We start from the raw sequence: 20,693 nt of genomic DNA on the forward strand, positions 1-20,693 counted from the left end.
GAATAGCTCAGAGAGAAGAGTTGCCACTTCGTGCACAAGAGCTGGTGGGTTAGAATCCTGACAAGGGAGGAGCCCGCACGTGTGCATTAGATGCGCTGCCGGGAGCTGCAGTGTGCACACTAATAGGAAGCAAAAAGCATGGTGGGGACCAGGCCAAGGGGTGGGATGGTGAGTAATCCAGCGTACCTGCATGGAGGGAGAAGGGGACACCATGCAGGGGTGCCGGCAATAGCGTTACAGTACCTCCTTACACCCCCTTTTCTTCAATCCACGCAAAGAAGTTGAAGACTGACACCTCTTCACAAACTCCCGTGACTTTTCTTCAGGACCACGACTTCTATCCACTAGATGAAAAGTGACGTCTCACCATCTTCACGACTAGGATGCTTCACTCCATCAAGCCATCCTCAGCATAGGTCGAAGCGGATGTAGTACCAGGAACTGGGCATTGTTACGTCTCTCTCTATTTGTTGAGATCAGCTACCACCCCGGAGGATTCAAGGAACGACTGGAGCTCCTCCTCCTAGTTGGTGGGTAGCAAAGACTTGGAAGATGCCACTGCCTTGATGTTCTCTTCACCAGACCTACTAGACACTGAAGACACCTGCTCTGGGTCCGTATTCAGCCTGGTCTCCAAGACAACACGTCCACAAGGTGGGGAGATTCTTGGGGGCAGATCATTGGTACAATTGATGAGACAAAGGAGATGTGTTCCAGCTTCTTTGAATCCAAAAAATGTATTAGAACATGCCTCTTAAATAACCATGGCATTGGCAAGGTTCACATGGCAAGAAATAGTTACACGTATGCTCAAGGCATCCTTTATCACACTTTGAAACGTGCCATCTTGCCATGTGAACTTTGCCATTGCCATGGTTTTTTAATAAGCATTTTTTTTATAAATTTTGGGATTCAAAGAAGCTAGAACACATCTGATCAGAACTACACGTGTGACAGCATGAGTTCCATGCTTCAGCAAACCATATGCCTCTTTTTCTTTTTTCTTTGTTTCATTGGTACAATTGTCGGGATTGTGTGGTGACATCGCCTCCGCTTCCCTTTCTTCGGGGTACAAGTACATAGCGACTAGCAGACCTGGTGGAGAAGATGGCGACACTGCTGGCTGACCTGGACATATGGGGACCAGACACCACTTTCAGACATCAGGGCTTCCTCTTTTGCCACAGGACTGGGCCTGCTTAGGAAGGGGAGCAGCTAGCAGTTGTTAAATGGAGCTTCTGATGGTGGATACAGACTGGGCTGCAGGTAGCCACCAGGTACCACTCCTAGACAGATCCTGGTACTGAAGCTGCTGACTCCAGGGTCAGGTGAGCTGACACGGACTAGGGCTATGTTCAGACACACCAGTCTAGGATACTTGATCAGGGACTGGCCGCACACAATGTTCAGGATCTGGACACACCATGACCAGGGCAATTTGGAAATAGGACTGGTCGCACCTTGACCAGGGGACTTCGGATTCAGGACTGTCCACTTCTGGCCCAGTGTACAACGTTCTGACCCTGGCCACACCGGGATCAGCGGACCATCTTCACTCACTGGCCGCACTGGGACCAGGGGATGAGGTTCAGGACAATGGCCCCAACCGGGACCAGTGATTCGGGTTCAGGACACTGGCCGGAAAAAAAAAATGACGTTAAATACATGAATTGGATCCGTACACCTCGTACACACACGGCCCCGCTTCATACTCCTCAGTAGTGATGAGTGAGTGTACTCGTTGCTTGGGTTTTCCCGAGCAGGCTCGGGTGGTCTCCGAGTATTTATAAGTACTAGAAGATTTAGTTTTCCTTGCCGCAGCTGGATGATTTACGGCTACTAGCCAGCCTGAGTACATGTGGGGGTTGCCTGGTTGCTCGGGAATCCCCACATGTAATCAAGCTGTCTAGTAGCCGCAAATCATCCAGCTGCGACAAGGAAAACTAAATCTCCGAGCAGTCAAAAATACTCGGAGACCACCCGAGCTCTAGAAAACCCGAGCAACGAGTATACTCGCTCATCACTACTCCTCATATGCACGCGGCTCCGCTCCGGACACCTCATACATACGGCTCCACTCCGTACATGTGGTACACACACTCTGCACACATTTTACATAGACGGCTCTGTTCTGTACTTATCGAACACACACGGCTCCGCTCCGTACACCTCGTACCGATGGGTACGCTCTGCACCTCGTACACACACAGCTTTGCTCCGCACACCTTGTACACATATGGCACCTCTCTGTACACGCCGTACGCAATCGGCTCCACTCCGTACACACACGGCTCCGCTCCGTACACCTCGTACACACATGGCTCGGCTCCGTACACCTCATACACACGCGGCTCCGCTCTGTACATCTGGTACACACATGGCTCCGCTCCGTACACCTCATACACACAGCTCTGCTCCGTACACTTCGTACACACACGGCTCCGCTACATCCACACTGTAAACCCCTCCTGACCCCACACAGAAACTTCCCCTCATCCAGCACCATGACAACCAGCACAGCAGAGTCCTGCATACACTGAGGCCCCTGATCATGTGACTCCTGACTCCTCCCCTCCTGTGACCTCATCACAGGTCCTGTGCGCACAGAACAGCCATATATGTGGTGTGCGGCTCTGCAGGTGGAGGTAGGTGCTGGAGATTCCCCATTACTGGGCGGGGGCAGGGGGCAGTAACCCCTTTACTACTGAGACTATTTCAGTGATTTGTGCTACATCTCTTTATTTTATCTTCTTTTTACCTTTATAAATTATATTTATTACTATAACCAATGTGGGGTCGATTTGTTAGGTCCTTGGTTGCTATGGCAACTTAATGACACATTAGAGACAATTCTCTCCATTTGTCTAACCACCTAGGACACATACATCAAACTCTGGCCCGCAGTGTGAGTATGTTTGTCCTGTGACGCTGGGTGGGTCCTTGACATCGCTATTTCCCCTGACATCCTAGATACAGTTGAAAGCAATGATGGAGAAGGGAGCGTCAGTGGATTCTCCCATCATTCTCCCTCTGTGTTTGATGTCTCATCGCATCGAACGTGATGTCATTACAATGTGCAGAGGATCTGAAGACCCCATGAAGAGACGTGAGCAACGGGGAAACAAGCAGAGGTAAGTATTTATTTTAATATGAGACCAGTATACTGTATAGAGCACTTTGTGGGGCCATTATATTACAAGGATCACTATGTGGGGCCATTATACATAGTTACATAGTTATTAAGGTTGAAGGAAGACTTTAAGTCCATCTAGTTCAACCCATAGCCTAACCTAACATGCCCTAACATGTTGATCCAGAGGAAGGCAAAAAAAACCCATGTGGCAAAGAGTAAGCTCCACATTGGGGAAAAAAGTTCCTTCCCGACTCCACATACGGCAATCAGACTAGTTCCCTGGATCAACGCCCTATCAAGGAATCTAGTGTATATACCCTGTAACATTATACTTTTCCAGAAAGGTATCCAGTCCCCTCTTAAATTTAAGTAATGAATCACTCATTACAACATCATACGGCAGAGAGTTCCATAGTCTCACTGCTCTTACAGTAAAGAATCCGCGTCTGTTATTATGCTTAAACCTTTTTTCCTCCAAACGTAGAGGATGCCCCCTTGTCTCTGTCTCAGGTCTAAGATTAAAAAGATCATCAGAAAGGTCTTTGTACTGTCCCCTCATATATTTATACATTAAAATAAGATCACCCCTTAGTCTTCGTTTTTCCAAACTAAATAGCCCCAAGTGTAATAACCTATATTGGTATTGCAGACCCCCCCCAATCCTCTAATAACCTTGGTCGCTCTTCTCTGCACCCGCTCTAGTTCAGCTATGTCTTTCTTAAACACCGGAGACCAGAACTGTGCACAATATTCTAAGTGTGGTCGAACTAGTGACTTGTATAGAGGTAAAATTATGTTCTCCTCATGAGCATCTATGCCTCTTTTACTGCATCCCATTATTTTAATTGCCTTTGTAGCAGCTGCCTGACACTGGCCACTGAATATGAGTTTGTCATCCACCCATACACCCAGGTCTTTTTCATTGACGGTTTTGCCCAGAGTTTTAGAATTAAGCACATAATTATACATCTTATTACTTCTACCCAAGTGCATGACCTTACATTTATCCCCATTAAAGCTCACTTGCCATCTATCAGCCAAGCTTCTAGTTTACATAAATCATCCTGTAATATAAAATTGTCCTCCTCTGTATTGATTACCCTGCAGAGTTTAGTGTCATCTAAAATATTGAAATTCTACTCTGAATGCCCCCTACAAGGTCATTAATAAATATGTTAAAAAGAAGAGGGCCCAATACTGACCCCTGTGGTACCCCACTGCTAACCGCTACCCAGTCCGAGTGTGCTCCATTAATAACCACCCTTTGTTTCCTATCCTATTATACTGTACGGAGCACTGTGTGGGACAATTATACTGTATGAAGCACTATGTGGGATCATTATACTGTATGGATGACTATGTGGAGCCATTATACTGTATGTAGCACTATGTGGGTCCATTATACGGTATGGAGCATCATGTGGGTCCATTTTACTGTTTGAACTACTGTGGGCCATTATACAGTATGGAGAATTGTGTGGCCATTATGCAGCATTGAGCTTCATGTGTGGCTATTATACTGTATGGAGCACTATGTGGGTCCATTATACAGTATGGAGCACTATGTGGGTCCATTATTCTGTTTGAAGTACTCTGTGGGCCATTATACAGTATGGAGCATTGTGTGGCCATTGAGCATCATGTGTTGTGAATTCTGCTTTTGGGCTCCCTCCGGTGGTTGTAGGTGGTAATGCAGTTGTCCCTGGGCTGTAGTCCTGGACAGGTGTATCTGCTGATTGCAATTCTGACTGGGGTATTTAGGTTTGCAGGACTCATTAGTCTGTTATGATACGGTGGTCTAGGAGCAACATGGAACGAGCTCTGAAGGAAGTGGTAACTGTACTGAGTCCCTAAGCTCAACACAACACTAGAAGTAGCCGTGGAATGCTTTTAACTCTCCCTAGGCATCTCGTCACAGCCTAAGAGCTAACTACCCCTAAAGATAGAAGTAGGAAAGCTATCTTGCCTCAGAGAAAATCCCCAAAGGATAGATTAGCCCCCCACAAATAATGACTGTGAGTGGAGAGGGAAAAGACATACACAGAATGAAACCAGGATGAGCACAGGAGGCCAGTCTAACTAAATAGATAGGACAGGATGGAATACTGTGCGGTCAGTATAAAACACTACAAAAATCCACGCAGAGTTTACAAAAAATCTCCACACCTGACTAAAGGTGTGGAGGGCAAATCTGCCTCCCAGAGCTTCCAGCAAGACAGAATTAATTCACAATGACAAGCTGGACAAACATAGAAAGCACAGAATGGATAAGTCCACAATCTATGGACAGAAAAGGGCAAGCAAAAAATTAGCTTAGCTGAACTGGTCAGGATAACAGGGAACTCCAAAGAGATGTGAATCCAACCAGGAACCATTTACAAGTGGCACTGGCTGAAGATAGAGCCAGACTTAAATAGCCGAGCAGAAGAGACGATAAGTGGAGGCAGCTGATGACAGCTAACTCCAAGGAGCAGCCATACCACTAGAAACCACAAGAGGGAGCCCAAGAGCAGAACTCACAAAAGTGCCACTTACAACCACCGGAGGGAGCCCAAGAGCGGAATTCACAACATTAGTCCTTTCCAGTTGTCAATGTTTCTTGGGAAGTGTTGGATCTCTGTCTGGCTTCTCCTGCTTAGCTGCCAATTCAGCAAAGATAAGTGTCTGTTTCTTTTTCTATGGCACACAAGCTGTGTGCTTGTTTTTTGATTGTATTCCTGCTCTGAGTGTAGGAGTCTCTGGAGTTGCAGATATACGTTCCACATCTTTAGTTAGATGGAGGAATTTTTTGTATAATCTGCTGTGGATATTTTTGGAAGGGTTTTAATACTGACCGCACAGAACTCTGTCCTATCCTATTTTAGCTAGAGTGGCCTCTTGTGCTAAATCCTGTTTTCTGCCTGTGTTTGTCTTTCCTCTCCTACTCACAGCCAATATTTGTGGGGGGCTGCCTATCCTTTGGGGTTCTGCTCTGAGGCAAGGTAGTATTCCTATTTCCATCTATAGGGGTATTTAGTCCTCCGGCTGTGACGAGGTGTCTAGGGTTTGTTAGGTACACCCCACGGCTACTTCTAGTTGCGGTGTTAAGATCAGGATTTGCGGTCAGTATAGTTACCACCTACTCCAGTGAAAGTTTTCATGCTGCTCCAAGGTCACCGGATCATAACAGTACAACTGGCCCATAATGAGTTAAATGCATCTCAGAAGAAGGGAAGAAAGGTGTTGAGCCATTTTTTTTTCTTCAGTCTGCTTTATCTTCTCTTCCCTCTTTATCTCTGGGTGGCTGAGGAGCCTTGTGCTAGCATGAATGTTCAGGAATTAGCTTCTCGTGTAGACCAGCTTGCTGCTAGGGTACAGGGTATTTCTGATTATATTGTTCAGACTCCTGTTCTAGAACCGAAGATTCCTACTCCTGATTTGTTTTTTGGTGACAGGTCCAAATTTTTGAGTTTTAAAAACAACTGTAAACTGTTTTTTGCTTTGAGACCTCGATCCTCCGGTGATTCCATTCAGCGGGTTAAAATCGTCATCTCCCTGCTGCGTGGCGACCCGCAGGATTGGGCGTTTTCCCTGGAATCTGGGAATCCGGCTTTGCTTAATGTAGACTCCTTTTTTCAGGCTTTAGGATTATTATATGATGAACCTAATTCTGTGGATCAAGCTGAGAAGACCTTGTTGGCCCTGTCTCAGGGTCAAGAGGCGGCAGAATTGTATTGTCAGAAATTCAGAAAATGGTCTGTGTTGACTAAATGGAATAATGATGCTTTGGCAGCAATTTTCAGAAAGGGTCTTTCTGAATCCGTTAAAGATGTTATGGTGGGGTTTCCCACGCCTTCCGGTCTGAGTGATTCTATGTCTCTGGCCATTCAGATTGACCGGGGCTTGCGAGAGCGCAGAACTGTGCGCGCTGTGGCGTTGTCCTCAGAGCAGATTCCTGAGCCAATGCAGTGTGATAGGATTCTGTCTAGAACGGAAGGACAAGGATTCAGACGTCAGAATAGGTTGTGTTATTATTGTGGCGACGCTTCTCATGTCATTTCAGTCTGCCCTAAGCGGACAAAGGCTAGGTTCACACTAGCGTTGCGCCGCCCTGCGTCGGCGGCGCGACGCACGTAAAAACGCGCGCAAACGCGCGCAAAAACGCGCGCGTTTTGCGACGCGTGCGTCGTTTTTGACGAAAATCGGACGCACAGAAAATGCTACAATGTAGCGTTTTCTTGCGTCCGACGCTAGCGTCGGAAACGACGCACGTGGCAAAAACGCCACCAAAACAACGCACGCGTCCCCTATGTTAAACATATGGGCGCGTCGCCGCTGCGTCGCCGGCGCAACAGCGACGCACATTGGCGGAACGCCAATGTGAACGTAGCCAAAGAGGATTACTAGTTCATTTACCATCAGTACTGTACAACCTAAATTTCTGTTATCTGTGTCCTTGATCTGCTCATTGTCATCATTTTCTGTCATGGCGTTTGTGGATTCAGGCGCCGCCTTGAACTTAATGGACTTTGAGTTTGCCAGGCGTTGTGGTTTTCCCTTGCAGCCTTTGCAGAACCCTATTCCTTTAAGGGGCATTGATGCTACACCCTTGGCTAAAAATAAGCCCCAGTTTTGGACACAGGTGACCATGCGCATGGCGCCAGCCCATCAGGAAGATTGTCGATTTCTGGTGTTGCATAATTTGCATGATGCTATCGTGCTGGGTTTTCCGTGGTTGTAGGTACATAATCCTGTGTTGGATTGGAAGTCCATGTCTGTGACTAGTTGGGGTTGTCAGGGGGTTCATAATGATGTTCCTTTGATGTCAATCTCCTCTTCTTCCTCTTCTGAAATTCCAGAGTTTTTGTCTGATTTTCAGGATGTATTCGATGAGCCCAAGTCCAGTTTCCTTCCACCGCACAGGGACTGCGATTGTGCTATTGACTTGATTCCAGGCTGTAAGTTTCCTAAGGGTCGACTTTTCAACCTGTCTGTGCCTGAACATACCGCCATGCGGAGCTATATTAAGGAGTCTTTGGAGAAAGGGCATATTCGGCCATCTTCTTCACCATTGGGAGCGGGGTTCTTTTTTGTTGCTAAAAAAGATGGTTCCTTGAGACCCTGTATTGATTATCGCCTCTTGAATAAAATCAAGGTCAAGTTTCAATACCCATTGCCTTTGCTTACCGATTTGTTTGCTAGGATTAAGGGAGCTAGTTGGTTTACGAAGATTGACCTTCGGGGGGCATATAATCTTGTTCGTATTAAGCAGGGTGATGAATGGAAAACTGCGTTTAACACGCCGGAAGGCCATTTTGAATACCTTGTGATGCCATTCGGGCTCACTAATGCTCCATCTGTTTTTCAGTCCTTCATGCATGATATTTTCCGGTCTTATATTGATAAGTTCTTGATTGTATATTTGGACGATATTTTGATTTTTTCTGATGATTGGGAGTCTCATGTGGAACAGGTCAGGATGGTATTTCAGATCCTTCGTGACAATGCCCTGTTTGTGAAAGGGTCTAAGTGTCTCTTTGGGGTGCAGAAGGTTTCTTTTTTGGGCTTTATTTTTTCTCCCTCGTCTATAGAGATGGATCCGGTTAAGGTTCAGGCCATTCATGATTGGATTCAGCCCACATCCGTGAAGAGCCTTCAGAAATTTTTGGGTTTTGCAAATTTTTATCGCCGTTTCATTGCTAATTTTTCCAGCGTGGTTAAACCCTTGACCGATTTGACGAAGAAAGGCGCTGATGTGGCGAATTGGTCCTCTGCGGCTGTCTCTGCCTTTCAGGAGCTTAAACGTCGATTTACATCTGCTCCGGTGTTGCGCCAACCGGATGTTTCTCTTCCGTTTCAGGTTGAGGTTGACGCTCCTGAGATTGTGGCAGGGGCTGTTTTGTCTCAGAGGGATCCTGTTGGTTCCCTAATGAAACCGTGTGCCTTCTTTTCCCGTAAGTTTTTGCCTGCTGAACGCAATTAGGATGTCGGCAATCGGGAGTTGTTGGCTATGAAGTGGGCGTTTGAGGAGTGGCGACATTGGCTTGAGGGAGTTAAGCACCGTATTGTGGTCTTGACCGATCATAAGAATTTGATTTACCTCGAGTCTGCCAAACGGCTGAATCCTAGACAGGCTCGATGGTCCTTGTTTTTTTTCCGTTTTGATTTTGTGGTCTCGTACCTTCCGGGTTCTAAGAACATTAAGGCTGATGCCCTCTCTAGGAGTTTTTTGCCTGATTCTCCTGAGGTCTTAGAACCGGTCGGTATTCTGAAAGAAGGGGTGGTCCTTTCTGCCATTTCCCCTGATTTACGACGGGTTCTTCAGGAATTTCAGGCTGACAAACCTGACCGATGTCCTGTGGGGAAACTGTTTGTTCCTGACAGATGGACTAGTAGAGTGATTTCTGAGGTTCACTGTTCCGTGTTGGCTGGTCATCCTGGCATTTTTGGTACCAGAGACTTGGTTGGTAGGTCCTTTTGGTGGCCTTCTTTGTCACATGATGTGCGTTCTTTTGTGCAGTCCTGTGGGACTTGTGCGCGGGCCAAGCCTTGTTGTTCCCGTGCTAGTGGGTTGCTTTTGCCATTACCGGTCCCTGAGAGGCCCTGGACGCATATTTCTATGGATTTTATTTCCGATCTTCCGGTTTCCCAGAGGATGTCGGTTATCTGGGTTGTTTGTGACCGGTTCTCTAAGATGGTTCATTTGGTGCCTTTGCCTAAATTGCCTTTCTCTTCGGATTTGGTTCCGTTGTTTTTTCAGCATGTGGTCCGTTTGCATGGTATTCCGGAGAATATTGTGTCCGACAGAGGTTCCCAGTTTGTTTCTAGGTTTTGGTGGGCCTTTTGTGCTAGGCTGGGCATTGATTTGTCTTTTTCTTCTGCGTTTCATCCTCAGACAAATGGTCAGACCGAGCGAACTAATCAGACTTTGGAGACTTATTTGAGATGCGTTGTGTCTGCTGATCAGGATGATTGGGTGGCTTTCTTGCCATTGGCCGAGTTTGCCCGTAATAATCGGGCTAGTTCGGCTACTTTGGTTTCGCCTTTCTTTTGTAATTTTGGTTTTCATCCTCGTTTTTCTTCTGGGCAGGTTGAGCCTTCTGACTATCCTGGTGTGGATTCTGTGTTTGACAGGTTGCAGCAGATTTGGGCTCATGTGGTGGACAATTTGGTGTTGTCTCAGGAGGAGGCTTAACGTTTTGCTAACCGTCATCGGTGTGTTGGTTCCCGGCTTCGGGTTGGGGATCTGGTCTGGTTGTCTTCCCGTCATGTTCCTATGAAGGTTTCTTCTCCTAAGTTTAAGCCTCAGTTTATTGGTCCTTATAGGATTTCTGAGATTATTAATCCGGTGTCTTTTCGACTGGCGCTTCCGGCTCTTTTGCGATCCATAATGTCTTCCATAGATCTTTATTGCGGAAATATGTGGAGCCCGTTGTTCCCTCTGTTGATCCTCCGGCCCCTGTGTTGGTTGATGGGGAGTTGGAATATGTTGTTGAGAAGATTTTGGATTCCCGTTTTTCGAGGCGGAAGCTTCAGTACCTTGTCAAATGGAAGGGTTATGGCCAGGAGGATAATTCCTCCGGTGGTTGTAGGTGGTAATGCAATTGTTCCTGGGCTGCAGTCCTGGACAGGTGTATCTGCTGATTGCAATTCTGACTGGGGTATTTAGGTTTGCAGGACTCATTAGTCCTTGCCAGTTGTCAATGTTTCTTGGGAAGTGTTGGATCTCTGTCTGGCTTCTCCTGCTTAGCTGCCAATTCTGCAAAGATAAGTGTCTGTTTCTTTTTCTATGGCACACAAGCTGTGTGCTTGTTTTTTGATTGTATTCCTGCTCTGAGTGTAGGAGTCTCTGGAGTTGCAGATATACGTTCCACATCTTTAGTTAGATGGAGGAATTTTTTGTATAATCTGCTGTGGATATTTTTGGAAGGGTTTTAATACTGACCGCACAGAACTCTGTCCTATCCTATTTTAGCTAGAGTGGCCTCTTGTGCTAAATCCTGTTTTCTGCCTGTGTTTGTCTTTCCTCTCCTACTCACAGCCAATATTTGTGGGGGGCTGCCTATCCTTTGGGGTTCTGCTCTGAGGCAAGGTAGTATTCCTATTTCCATCTATAGGGGTATTTAGTCCTCCGGCTGTGACGAGGTGTCTAGGGTTTGTTAGGTACACCCCACGGCTACTTCTAGTTGCGGTGTTAAGATCAGGATTTGCGGTCAGTATAGTTACCACCTACTCCAGTGAAAGTTTTCATGCTGCTCCAAGGTCACCGGATCATAACAGTACAACTGGCCCATAATGAGTTAAATGCATCTCAGAAGAAGGGAAGAAAGGTGTTGAGCCATTTTTTTTTCTTCAGTCTGCTTTATCTTCTCTTCCCTCTTTATCTCTGGGTGGCTGAGGAGCCTTGTGCTAGCATGAATGTTCAGGAATTAGCTTCTCGTGTAGACCAGCTTGCTGCTAGGGTACAGGGTATTTCTGATTATATTGTTCAGACTCCTGTTCTAGAACCGAAGATTCCTACTCCTGATTTGTTTTTTGGTGACAGGTCCAAATTTTTGAGTTTTAAAAACAACTGTAAACTGTTTTTTGCTTTGAGACCTCGATCCTCCGGTGATTCCATTCAGCGGGTTAAAATCGTCATCTCCCTGCTGCGTGGCGACCCGCAGGATTGGGCGTTTTCCCTGGAATCTGGGAATCCGGCTTTGCTTAATGTAGACTCCTTTTTTCAGGCTTTAGGATTATTATATGATGAACCTAATTCTGTGGATCAAGCTGAGAAGACCTTGTTGGCCCTGTCTCAGGGTCAAGAGGCGGCAGAATTGTATTGTCAGAAATTCAGAAAATGGTCTGTGTTGACTAAATGGAATAATGATGCTTTGGCAGCAATTTTCAGAAAGGGTCTTTCTGAATCCGTTAAAGATGTTATGGTGGGGTTTCCCACGCCTTCCGGTCTGAGTGATTCTATGTCTCTGGCCATTCAGATTGACCGGGGCTTGCGAGAGCGCAGAACTGTGCGCGCTGTGGCGTTGTCCTCAGAGCAGATTCCTGAGCCAATGCAGTGTGATAGGATTCTGTCTAGAACGGAAGGACAAGGATTCAGACGTCAGAATAGGTTGTGTTATTATTGTGGCGACGCTTCTCATGTCATTTCAGTCTGCCCTAAGCGGACAAAGGCTAGGTTCACACTAGCGTTGCGCCGCCCTGCGTCGGCGGCGCGACGCACGTAAAAACGCGCGCAAACGCGCGCAAAAACGCGCGCGTTTTGCGACGCGTGCGTCGTTTTTGACGAAAATCGGACGCACAGAAAATGCTACAATGTAGCGTTTTCTTGCGTCCGACGCTAGCGTCGGAAACGACGCACGTGGCAAAAACGCCACCAAAACAACGCACGCGTCCCCTATGTTAAACATATGGGCGCGTCGCCGCTGCGTCGCCGGCGCAACAGCGACGCACATTGGCGGAACGCCAATGTGAACGTAGCCAAAGAGGATTACTAGTTCATTTACCATCAGTACTGTACAACCTAAATTTCTGTTATCTGTGTCCTTGATCTGCTCATTGTCATCATTTTCTGTCATGGCGTTTGTGGATTCAGGCGCCGCCTTGAACTTAATGGACTTTGAGTTTGCCAGGCGTTGTGGTTTTCCCTTGCAGCCTTTGCAGAACCCTATTCCTTTAAGGGGCATTGATGCTACACCCTTGGCTAAAAATAAGCCCCAGTTTTGGACACAGGTGACCATGCGCATGGCGCCAGCCCATCAGGAAGATTGTCGATTTCTGGTGTTGCATAATTTGCATGATGCTATCGTGCTGGGTTTTCCGTGGTTGTAGGTACATAATCCTGTGTTGGATTGGAAGTCCATGTCTGTGACTAGTTGGGGTTGTCAGGGGGTTCATAATGATGTTCCTTTGATGTCAATCTCCTCTTCTTCCTCTTCTGAAATTCCAGAGTTTTTGTCTGATTTTCAGGATGTATTCGATGAGCCCAAGTCCAGTTTCCTTCCACCGCACAGGGACTGCGATTGTGCTATTGACTTGATTCCAGGCTGTAAGTTTCCTAAGGGTCGACTTTTCAACCTGTCTGTGCCTGAACATACCGCCATGCGGAGCTATATTAAGGAGTCTTTGGAGAAAGGGCATATTCGGCCATCTTCTTCACCATTGGGAGCGGGGTTCTTTTTTGTTGCTAAAAAAGATGGTTCCTTGAGACCCTGTATTGATTATCGCCTCTTGAATAAAATCAAGGTCAAGTTTCAATACCCATTGCCTTTGCTTACCGATTTGTTTGCTAGGATTAAGGGAGCTAGTTGGTTTACGAAGATTGACCTTCGGGGGGCATATAATCTTGTTCGTATTAAGCAGGGTGATGAATGGAAAACTGCGTTTAACACGCCGGAAGGCCATTTTGAATACCTTGTGATGCCATTCGGGCTCACTAATGCTCCATCTGTTTTTCAGTCCTTCATGCATGATATTTTCCGGTCTTATATTGATAAGTTCTTGATTGTATATTTGGACGATATTTTGATTTTTTCTGATGATTGGGAGTCTCATGTGGAACAGGTCAGGATGGTATTTCAGATCCTTCGTGACAATGCCCTGTTTGTGAAAGGGTCTAAGTGTCTCTTTGGGGTGCAGAAGGTTTCTTTTTTGGGCTTTATTTTTTCTCCCTCGTCTATAGAGATGGATCCGGTTAAGGTTCAGGCCATTCATGATTGGATTCAGCCCACATCCGTGAAGAGCCTTCAGAAATTTTTGGGTTTTGCAAATTTTTATCGCCGTTTCATTGCTAATTTTTCCAGCGTGGTTAAACCCTTGACCGATTTGACGAAGAAAGGCGCTGATGTGGCGAATTGGTCCTCTGCGGCTGTCTCTGCCTTTCAGGAGCTTAAACGTCGATTTACATCTGCTCCGGTGTTGCGCCAACCGGATGTTTCTCTTCCGTTTCAGGTTGAGGTTGACGCTCCTGAGATTGTGGCAGGGGCTGTTTTGTCTCAGAGGGATCCTGTTGGTTCCCTAATGAAACCGTGTGCCTTCTTTTCCCGTAAGTTTTTGCCTGCTGAACGCAATTAGGATGTCGGCAATCGGGAGTTGTTGGCTATGAAGTGGGCGTTTGAGGAGTGGCGACATTGGCTTGAGGGAGTTAAGCACCGTATTGTGGTCTTGACCGATCATAAGAATTTGATTTACCTCGAGTCTGCCAAACGGCTGAATCCTAGACAGGCTCGATGGTCCTTGTTTTTTTTCCGTTTTGATTTTGTGGTCTCGTACCTTCCGGGTTCTAAGAACATTAAGGCTGATGCCCTCTCTAGGAGTTTTTTGCCTGATTCTCCTGAGGTCTTAGAACCGGTCGGTATTCTGAAAGAAGGGGTGGTCCTTTCTGCCATTTCCCCTGATTTACGACGGGTTCTTCAGGAATTTCAGGCTGACAAACCTGACCGATGTCCTGTGGGGAAACTGTTTGTTCCTGACAGATGGACTAGTAGAGTGATTTCTGAGGTTCACTGTTCCGTGTTGGCTGGTCATCCTGGCATTTTTGGTACCAGAGACTTGGTTGGTAGGTCCTTTTGGTGGCCTTCTTTGTCACATGATGTGCGTTCTTTTGTGCAGTCCTGTGGGACTTGTGCGCGGGCCAAGCCTTGTTGTTCCCGTGCTAGTGGGTTGCTTTTGCCATTACCGGTCCCTGAGAGGCCCTGGACGCATATTTCTATGGATTTTATTTCCGATCTTCCGGTTTCCCAGAGGATGTCGGTTATCTGGGTTGTTTGTGACCGGTTCTCTAAGATGGTTCATTTGGTGCCTTTGCCTAAATTGCCTTTCTCTTCGGATTTGGTTCCGTTGTTTTTTCAGCATGTGGTCCGTTTGCATGGTATTCCGGAGAATATTGTGTCCGACAGAGGTTCCCAGTTTGTTTCTAGGTTTTGGTGGGCCTTTTGTGCTAGGCTGGGCATTGATTTGTCTTTTTCTTCTGCGTTTCATCCTCAGACAAATGGTCAGACCGAGCGAACTAATCAGACTTTGGAGACTTATTTGAGATGCGTTGTGTCTGCTGATCAGGATGATTGGGTGGCTTTCTTGCCATTGGCCGAGTTTGCCCGTAATAATCGGGCTAGTTCGGCTACTTTGGTTTCGCCTTTCTTTTGTAATTTTGGTTTTCATCCTCGTTTTTCTTCTGGGCAGGTTGAGCCTTCTGACTATCCTGGTGTGGATTCTGTGTTTGACAGGTTGCAGCAGATTTGGGCTCATGTGGTGGACAATTTGGTGTTGTCTCAGGAGGAGGCTTAACGTTTTGCTAACCGTCATCGGTGTGTTGGTTCCCGGCTTCGGGTTGGGGATCTGGTCTGGTTGTCTTCCCGTCATGTTCCTATGAAGGTTTCTTCTCCTAAGTTTAAGCCTCAGTTTATTGGTCCTTATAGGATTTCTGAGATTATTAATCCGGTGTCTTTTCGACTGGCGCTTCCGGCTCTTTTGCGATCCATAATGTCTTCCATAGATCTTTATTGCGGAAATATGTGGAGCCCGTTGTTCCCTCTGTTGATCCTCCGGCCCCTGTGTTGGTTGATGGGGAGTTGGAATATGTTGTTGAGAAGATTTTGGATTCCCGTTTTTCGAGGCGGAAGCTTCAGTACCTTGTCAAATGGAAGGGTTATGGCCAGGAGGATAATTCCTCCGGTGGTTGTAGGTGGTAATGCAATTGTTCCTGGGCTGCAGTCCTGGACAGGTGTATCTGCTGATTGCAATTCTGACTGGGGTATTTAGGTTTGCAGGACTCATTAGTCCTTGCCAGTTGTCAATGTTTCTTGGGAAGTGTTGGATCTCTGTCTGGCTTCTCCTGCTTAGCTGCCAATTCTGCAAAGATAAGTGTCTGTTTCTTTTTCTATGGCACACAAGCTGTGTGCTTGTTTTTTGATTGTATTCCTGCTCTGAGTGTAGGAGTCTCTGGAGTTGCAGATATACGTTCCACATCTTTAGTTAGATGGAGGAATTTTTTGTATAATCTGCTGTGGATATTTTTGGAAGGGTTTTAATACTGACCGCACAGAACTCTGTCCTATCCTATTTTAGCTAGAGTGGCCTCTTGTGCTAAATCCTGTTTTCTGCCTGTGTTTGTCTTTCCTCTCCTACTCACAGCCAATATTTGTGGGGGGCTGCCTATCCTTTGGGGTTCTGCTCTGAGGCAAGGTAGTATTCCTATTTCCATCTATAGGGGTATTTAGTCCTCCGGCTGTGACGAGGTGTCTAGGGTTTGTTAGGTACACCCCACGGCTACTTCTAGTTGCGGTGTTAAGATCAGGATTTGCGGTCAGTATAGTTACCACCTACTCCAGTGAAAGTTTTCATGCTGCTCCAAGGTCACCGGATCATAACAATCATGTGTGGCCATTTTACAGTATGGAGCACTATGTGTGGCTATTATACTGTATGGAGCACTATGTGGGGCCATTATACAGTATGGAGCATTGTGTGGCCATTATTAAAGGGAAGGTGCCACCAGTTTTCTTGTATTTTGTTTTTTTTTGTGAAATTAAGCTTAAAATAGTAATTAAAATGTATTAATGCAATGTTTGCACTGTTTGTAAACATTTCTATATGAAAAATATTATATATTTTTCTACAAATATACATATTTACCACTAGGGGGAGCATTTTCTGTTTTAGACCTCAAGCAGCTATAGTAAGATTTAGCAGCTTTCCTGTTAGCTGCAAAATTGGGGCAGTAACTGCTCACCATTTCCCTCCCCTTTTGGGTGGTCTAATATCCCTGGGGCAGAATGAAGAGCAGCATCACAGGGCAGCACCTGCCACCATTTTGTGTGTGACTGCCCTGTGACCTGCTATCACCAGTAGTTACTGCATCAGAGGCACAGCTTGTTTACAGAGGAGCAGAACACAGTGGACTCAGCAGCATTTGTTGTGACTAACATTCTTGCCATCCCCCCTTCCCCCACCTTAATCCCTGTCCTGTCAGCTGCCCTGCTCTTTCTCTCCAGGTGTCAGCTCCCTCTCTGCAGGCTGTGAGTGCAGCTTACCGGAGATCACAGGGACTGTGTGTGAGGGTGAGGCAGAGACACAGCAGGAGAAGCACACAGGGCAGTGTGTGAGGAGCAGAGGATGTCTGCCCACTGTGCCCAGGACGTGCCTGCCTGGAGTACAAAGGAGCAGTGAGCGCTTCTTCTGTCCTGCGATAGAAAGTAAGTGGAGCTCGGCAGATAGCACAGGGCTATAATAAAATGGCAGCTAGTCACACCTACAGCAGTGAGTTGTGCAGCCCACAGAGGCGTGCCCAGCTCACTGCTAATGTGCTGCAATGTTACAGATAGGGTCAGCGCCGGTCTATTATCTCCTATGTCCATGGGTTGCCGTAATCTGACACTGATAGTGCCCTGCTACTGCTGCAAAACCAAGATGTCAGCCCCCAGTGCATTCTTTAAACTCATATAACACATGAAATCTGTTTCACAGGCATTTAAAACTTTCTTATAGCAGCATGTTATGCTACATTACATTGATTTATTAATGACCTACAAACGTGGTAGCTTCCCATTAAGTATTGAGCATCATGTGTGGCCATTATACAGTATGGAGCACTATGGCTATTATGCTGTATGGAGCACTATGTGGGGCCATTATACTGTATGGAGAACTATGTGGGGCCATTATATTACAAGGATCACTGTGTAGGGCCATTATACTGTATGGAGCACTATGTGGGTCCATTATACTGTTTGAAGCACTATGTGGGCCATTATACTGTATGGAGCACTGTGTGAGGCCATTATATTGATATGGAGCACTATATAAGGCCTTTATACAGTATGGGGCACTATGTGGGGCCATTATACTGTATGGAGCGCTGGGTGGGCATTACAGTTTAGGAAGGAATTCACTGTGGGGGTATCAGACTGTGTTTGGAGGCATTTTTGTTTGTATCATACTTTATTTGTTTTATTCAAGGTTTTTCTTATCCTTTTGTTAGTACATATTTAAATTAGGCCATTGGGCCATATTTACTGCTCTTACATAACACATTATAGTATTCCAATATTTTATTTTAAGCTCTATTACCATATATACTTGAGTATAAGCCGAGACCTCTAATTTTGCCACAAAAACTGAGAAAACTTAATGACTCGAGTATAAGCCTAGGGTGGGAAATGCAGCAGCTACTGGTAAATTTAAAAAAAAATAGATACCAATAAAATTAAAATTAATTGATATGTCAGTAGGTTGTGTTTTTGAATATCCATATTGAATCAGGAGCCCCATATAATGCTCCATACAGTTCATGATGGGCCCCATAAGATGCTCCATACAAAAAATATGCCCCCTATAATGCTGCACAAAGGTTAATGATGGCCCCATAAGATGCTCCATAGAACAATATGCTGCATATGCTACTCCATAAAGGTTGATGGCCCCATAAGATACTCCATAGAGTAATAGGCCATATAAAGGTTGATGGCCCATAAGATGCTTCACTGAATAATATTCCACATAAAGGTTGATGGCCCATAAGATGCTCCATAGAATAATATACCCCATAAGGGTTGATGGCCCCATAAGATGCTCCATAAAATAATATGCCCCATAAAGGTTGATGGCCCCATAAGATGCTCCATTGAATAATATGCCCCATAAAGGTTGATGGCCCCATAAGATGCTTCATGGAATAATATGCCCCATAAAGGTTGATGGCCCGTAAGATGCTCCATTGAATATACCCCATAAAGGTTGATGGCCCCATAAGATGCTCCATAGAATAATATGCCCCATAAAGGTTGATGGCCCCATAAGATGCTCCATAGAGTAATATGCCCCATAAAGGTTGATGGCCCCATAAGATGCTCCATAGAATAATATTGCCCGCAGGCTGCTGCTGCGATTAACAAAAAAATGCCATACCTCTCGTTGCTGGGCGCTAGGTGCCAAAGTTGCCACTGGCTCAGGCCCCCCGGCACTTGCGATATTCACCTGTCCCTATTCCGCCGCCGCTGTGTCTTCCGGGTCTCTACAGTGACTGTTCAGGCAGAGGGCGCACACTAACCACGTTATTGCGCCCTCTTACCTGAACGTCACAGCCAGAGGATGCGGAAGACAGAGCGCGGCGGTGAAACGGGGACAGGTGAATATCGCATGGCTCACCCTCCTCGTCATACTCGCCCTTCTGGCGCGATCTGCATGTCTCTGCTTCTACGATGGTTTCTGGCGCTTGCCATTGTCCCAGGGGGAGGGGGGAGCGGCAGCTGTCACATCATACTCACCTCCTCCCAGCACGTCCCTGCTTCTCTGGTGCCCGCAGCTCTTCCTGTGTTCAGCGGTCACGTGGTACCGCTCATTAAAGTAATGAATATGCGTGCCACGCCTATGGGAGTGGAGTGGCATTCATATTCATTACTTTAATGAGCGGTACCACGTGACTGCTGAACACAGGAAGAGCTGCGGGCACCGGAGAAGCAGAGATGCGCTGGGAGGAGATGAGTATGATGGACAGCTGTCGCTCCCCCTCCCCCGACGACCCCCTGGGACAATGACTCGAGTATAAGCCGAAAGGGGCACTTTCAGACTAAAAACCTGGGCTGAAAATCCTGGCTTATACTCAAGTATATACGGTAATTAAAACGTACTTTTGTTCGTGGGACAATCCCTTTGAGTTTGTTTCCATAAGAAAAAGTTATTAGTTTGATGATAAGTAGTGATGAGCGAGTGTACTCATTGCTTGGCTTTTCCCGAGCATGCTTGGGTGATTTCCGAGTATTTATGACTGCTCGGAGATTTAGTTTTTGTTGACGCAGCTAGATGATTTACAGCTGCTAGCCAGGCTGAATACATGTGATGAATGCCTGGTTGCTAGGGAATCCCCACATGTATTCAAGCTATGTAGCAGCTGTAAATCATTCAGCTGAGGTGAAGAAAACTAAATCTCCGAGCACTTACAAATACCTTTTTTTAATATATATCAAGGTTGGCCGGCTACTTTGTCCAAACTTTTAATTTTGTCCCTGCTGATATTGTTGTTATCTCTAATCATGGCTGAGACGTTGAGATCCAGGTAGACAATGGATAGTATTTTAAGATGCTCAGCGTGGCATAGTATTTATCACTGTGATTGCAGGGGCTTATAGGCTGTTGTGTTGGCGACCAGTGTCATTAATATTATACCCAACCTCTGCACTATGATGTACAGCTACAGTAATAGACAGGACTCCCCAACTCGACCTTTCGTAAAATACTTTCTATTCGCATAATTTCTCCAGATTATCTCCAGTAACTGTATTATTACATGGAATCTTTATGATGTTACATTGGCTGCATCTTCTCCCCATTCAGGTCCATACAATAACAGATCTTCTCAGTGGAGATCTTTTACATAAGAGAATTTTCCTGATTCACCCATGAAGGATGGAAAGGGACAAGGAGACGATGGTGTGGAGAATATTACACCTAACCTTAGAGATTCTCTTGCGGCTTACTGGAGAGGTGAGAGATACTGGTGATGTCACATTACATCATTCTTATCTATGGGAATAACAGATGGACAGAACTGGAGAGGTGAGGACTCTGGAAATGTCTGTAGTGAGAT

The 20,693-nt window shown here is 46.1% G+C and overlaps 1 protein-coding gene across 1 annotated transcript in view; it reads left to right on the forward strand.

Moving 5' to 3' along the window:
* Positions 1-2,585: 2,585 nt before the first annotated feature.
* LOC138663920 (oocyte zinc finger protein XlCOF22-like) overlaps positions 2,586-20,693 on the forward strand; it is a 39,204-nt gene continuing 21,096 nt past the window's right edge. Inside the window, exons 1-2 of the mRNA XM_069750294.1 lie at positions 2,586-2,645; positions 20,441-20,590. Of these exons, the coding sequence (XP_069606395.1) occupies positions 20,513-20,590 (78 nt within the window). The 5' untranslated portion in view covers positions 2,586-2,645; positions 20,441-20,512. The remainder of the gene's footprint in view (positions 2,646-20,440; positions 20,591-20,693) is intronic.

Source organism: Ranitomeya imitator, chromosome 2 (assembly GCF_032444005.1).
Source record: "Ranitomeya imitator isolate aRanImi1 chromosome 2, aRanImi1.pri, whole genome shotgun sequence".
Classification (NCBI taxonomy): Eukaryota; Metazoa; Chordata; class Amphibia; order Anura; family Dendrobatidae; genus Ranitomeya; species Ranitomeya imitator.